Source organism: Zingiber officinale, chromosome 9B (assembly GCF_018446385.1).
Source record: "Zingiber officinale cultivar Zhangliang chromosome 9B, Zo_v1.1, whole genome shotgun sequence".
Classification (NCBI taxonomy): Eukaryota; Viridiplantae; Streptophyta; class Magnoliopsida; order Zingiberales; family Zingiberaceae; genus Zingiber; species Zingiber officinale.
The window spans coordinates 6,706,242-6,710,889 of NC_056003.1; the positions used below are offsets into that span (position 1 = coordinate 6,706,242).

Below are 4,648 nucleotides of genomic sequence, written 5' to 3' on the forward strand. Positions count from 1 at the left end.
TAAGTAATCTTTTATATAAAATGAATATGTACGAGATTTATTTTTGTTCTTTAAATAGTTAAATTGAGGGTATATTTTAAAAATATTCATAAAAGAAAGTGGGTAAAAGCGTATGAACGCGATAAAAAAATGGTGGACCTTTAAAAAAAATTGAACAGTTTGCACTGGAAGAATACAAATCCACGCGTCGTGGCCAAGCCGTCAGACATCGCCATCAGTCATAATAAGAATACAAATTTACGTTCAAATCTTATTTAAATTAATACATATAAAGTGAACAAAAATATATATAAAAGTATAAAATATCTTGTTAAAAAGTGACTTTAAAATATCTAAATGTAAATAAATATATGGAGATCGGTAATACGGAGGAACAGATTTCCTGATCCGCAAATTATGGATCAAGGGATGGTCCACTACATGTGGATTTTTGATTTAAATAAACCCCACTTATTTAAAGATGTGGTCCATTCAAATCAAAGGTCCAGATCAATGGACCATCCCCTGATCCACAATTTGTGGACCAAGAGATCCTTGCTGGTAATGCGGACTCAATGTCATTTTCTTTTTATATATAAAAAAATGGAAATTAGCTATAAAAACTCATTGACGTACGGGATAAACCGATTCCAAAACTCATTTTTAAATTAGTTAGTTTTGTAAGTATGTTTATATTTATGTCAAATGAGCTTAGGTTTATACTAGATGTCTCTGAAGTTATCTTTTGATTCTCAAGGACAGTCAATTTTTATCAAAAACATTTTTAAAAAATTTAAATTCTTACTTGATATAAATTTTAGCCTATGACTGTAAAAGACTCCAAATAAAAAAAAAATAAAATAGATAAGGATATATGAACCTTTTAGAGCCATCAAAAATATTTAATAACTCCAGAAAATTTTAATATAAAAGAGTACATATAAGACTTAGGTTACATGACAAGTCATGGTGGTCAAGTTTTTGCCTAAATGTGTTAAATAACCTTACAAGACACGAAACCTTAAAAATAAATTATATTTATTTCCGATAATTTTCACTCTGTCGGTTGTGCAAAACCATGAAAGTTATAAATATATATATATATATCTGATGTTAACAGGTCGAGAATCCGCCACTATCACCTGTACTCGACTGTTTTTTAGTTCCAACAAATAATTATACAAATTCAATTAATTAGTTGAGTATCTATCTCCACTTATATTCTTGTCTTTTTTTTATTACTATCTTTTTTAAAACAAAATCTGATTAATTTTATTGATAGTAAGATTCCCGCAGCAGCAAGCCGCCATCAAGCAGTTCCAGTTCTTCTTTCCTCTATATATCAAAGCGCATCTTCGTTTCTTCTCCGCAGCTATAATTCTAATTGCATGATCCGTCCACATTGATGGTCGATTTCGCTATGAATCCCACGTCCACGGCAGATGTCCCGCAGCAACACATGGCCGGCGTCGCTCGGCTCTCCCTCTCGACTACCAGCGGCTTCCTGGTCGCCGGCGTCATCGTCGTCTTCCTTGCCTTTCTCTTCCTCCTTTTCTGCTACCTCCGTTCCAACCGCTACTGGGGCGCCATCCCGGTCTCCGGCGCCGCCCACGCCCACTTTGCCCCAACCCCTGGCCTGCCCTGCAGCGACCATGGCCTTGATGCGGCCGCCTCCCTCCCTCCTCCCCTCGTGCTCCGCCCGGGGAGCTTCAAGGAGGGCCTCGAGTGCCCCGTCTGCCTCTCCGAGCTCGCCGTCGGTGAGGCGGTGCGGCTGCTGCCCATGTGTGGCCACGCCTTTCATCTCCACTGCATCGACACGTGGTTCTGCGCCCACTCCACCTGCCCCCTCTGCCGCACGCCGGCAGCGCTCGAGGCGTCAGAAATCGACAAGTCCAGATCTCAATTGCTTACCTCGGCCGAATCGATTTCAAATACCGCCGCAAGTTCCCACCTTTGTGCGAGAATCGGCGACTCGAATTCACAAGAAGGAATTTTCAGGGCTTCTTCGAGCGTATTGCCCGTCGAGGTGATACCAGAGGAGTCATTGCCGGCGAGTAGGCTAACAGTAACAGAGGAGTCAGCGCCGGCGCCAAAGGCAACATTGAGGCCGTTGCGGTGGCTTCTCGTTCGCGGGAACAGGACCGGCGGCGCTTCGGGGAGTCCAAGTGGGCGCGACGTCGAGCAAGGACGTGACCTTGCCCCGACACGTACCACCGACGAGCTCATGAGTCTAGACTAGAATTGGCTTTCTTTCGATCCATTAATTTCAATTTCCCATTTTCCGCTGTATTATTCACCTGTACAGAAATAACTCCGACTTGAGTCTCGAATCGAACTCAAAGTACGAAACCCTTTTGTGTTCGTATTTATTTCTCCTCTCACTCATCTGCTAAATGTTAATCCCTACATCGAGTGTCAGATTTCCCATTCCATTCTGCATCCGCTAAACGAAACTCTGCATCCATCACTAAGTAAGGTACCACACTGTCATAACTGATGTAACACGAACCTAATTTCTTGGAGAATACCTGTCCATCCTTGTTTCAACTCTCTTATTTATCCTACCAAAGCTTTCTCATTTCAGCAAAGATTTCACAAGCATCTGCACTCTACCGGCTCGCATCATCTTCCACCACGGACCACGATCTGTTTGCCTGTTTGTGCTGCTATGCTCGTCAACACTCCAAACTGCCATTGAAACTTTTTTTTTTTGCTTTTTCTTTTTCAAATTCTGATCTTTTTTAGTTGCTGATAAATGGCGACACAGGTGGCCTGCGTAAGTGCTGACGACAATAGCTGTAGAACACACAGTGCGAGAAGATAAGTGCGTGGATGGAGTTGGACAGTGAGTTTTTTGTCCTGCAATGAATAGGGCAGTAGTGGCTGAGGAGGACAAGTGGATGACGATATACCGGTACTCGCTTCGGCCGTGCAAATTTTGTACGAACAGCTCGTGTTATCCAGCAGAAGGTAGAATATCGACGTCTCGCGAAATATTTTCAACATGAACTGGTCCAGAGCAAAAGGCTTCTGACAATTTGATTGCAAAATAATCTAAACTATATCTACATCATTTTCATTATCATTATAAAAGAAGAAAAAGATGAACTTTATATTATCCAGTAGAGAAATTAGCACGCAAGTCAGCTCGAAGAGACGTTTTTTATATGAATTCTGAAGCACGGTCAGATTTAGTTCGTGAACTTGAATACGCTTTCAGTTAATTCCGCAAGATGCCAATTAAATGATTGTTTACGTGTCCACGATAAAATTATTCTCGACGTCACGGTCGTCGTACGTGAATTGACATAATAGCACTGATGCGGTAACATGGGTGGAACGCCGGAATGCAAGTAAAAACTGGAGAGTGTTAATAAATTTCATCGTGATAAAAGATGAATACATTTATTCTTAATGATTCCGTTAATCTATCTCAAGGTCAATACGAAAGAAGTAAATCATGGACAGCTACTAACCTTTGGAATAGTGACTAACACATAAAGGAGGTATTTACTTCGACTTTATCGAGATTCGAATCCCAGACTTCATTATGATAATACCTCATGCACTAGTCACTAGACTCATCCGAGGGGGCGTTAATAAATTTCATTCATCAAGAGGAATCGGAACATAGTCGATTGGACATTGAGAATTGAGAAATTGACTAATTGATCCGATCTTGAATGATCAACCTGTTAATTGGACCTTAAATGATTTATCAAGCCTAAGAGTCTAACTTCCAGTCTCCTTACACAAAGATAAAGTGTAATGAATAGAGGAAACCTAACCGACCGAGCCTTCTGATCGGCTAGGTCTCACGTCTCAATCAATGATAGGTGGAAAGAACTTAAGGTTAAGTGTTAATTAACTCGACCAGCTATCTCGACCGATTGATCATACAGATCGATCAGACATGTCATCCCTTCAAGGGAAACGAAGGAGTCAAATGAAGATCGAGTTATTGACTACGACTCGCAAGCTAAGTTGGCTGGTCAGCCCATGATGGGCCCCGAGGTCTTACAGTTCCATACTCTTTTTTGAAAGTTTGTGTCACGAAAGACAAAATATTCTGCAGATAAATCGCACCTTCGAAGCTTTGAACTTGTCAAATTATAGAAATTTATGAGTTTTTTTAAGGAAAAGTTTCAGAGTCACTTTATTCGTATTATTTCTTAGAAGTACCTTGGAATGTGTGTATAAATACAACAATGACACTATAAAAAGGAGTCATAATCTATAGACAAAGGTATGCGATACTAAATAATTTTACATACTAGTTTCTATTGTTTTACCACTACTTTCTTCTCAAAACTTCATCACTGACGTGAACATTAAAGGGTCAACGCTAGAGACTTTTTCCTTGACCTATCACTAGCACTCTCTGTGTTCCACAAGACAGCTTGGAGTCTTTATTTGGTCAATCTCAAAGACACATTTTCAATCAGCCACCTTCATCACTTTTGGATAGGATCAAGTGACAAAAAGGTGATTCGCTCACCTCAGCGTCCCCACCAATCCGTCTCTAGGCCAACATGGAGGAGGTAATCACGGATGACTACTAGTCATTAGTGCACGTGGCCAAGGTATGGGGGAAGATATATTTGGACGCGCTGAGTTTTGATACCAAGATTTCATATAATAATACCTTATATTTTAATTATCACATTGC

General features: G+C 40.4%; 1 protein-coding gene across 1 annotated transcript; it reads left to right on the forward strand.

Moving 5' to 3' along the window:
- The first annotated feature begins 1,282 nt into the window (after window positions 1-1,282).
- On the forward strand, window positions 1,283-2,351 carry LOC122024157 (RING-H2 finger protein ATL66-like). The gene has a single exon (XM_042582713.1). It carries the CDS (start codon window positions 1,385-1,387, stop codon window positions 2,216-2,218), a length of 834 nt encoding a protein of 277 aa, XP_042438647.1. The 5' UTR covers window positions 1,283-1,384; the 3' UTR covers window positions 2,219-2,351.
- The last annotated feature ends 2,297 nt before the right edge of the window (window positions 2,352-4,648 follow it).

What these genes read in the sequence shown, in the direction of transcription:
- LOC122024157 (XM_042582713.1), top strand. Translation starts at nt 1,385, where the DNA reads ATGGTCGATTTCGCTATGAATCCCACGTCCACGGCAGATGTCCCGCAG.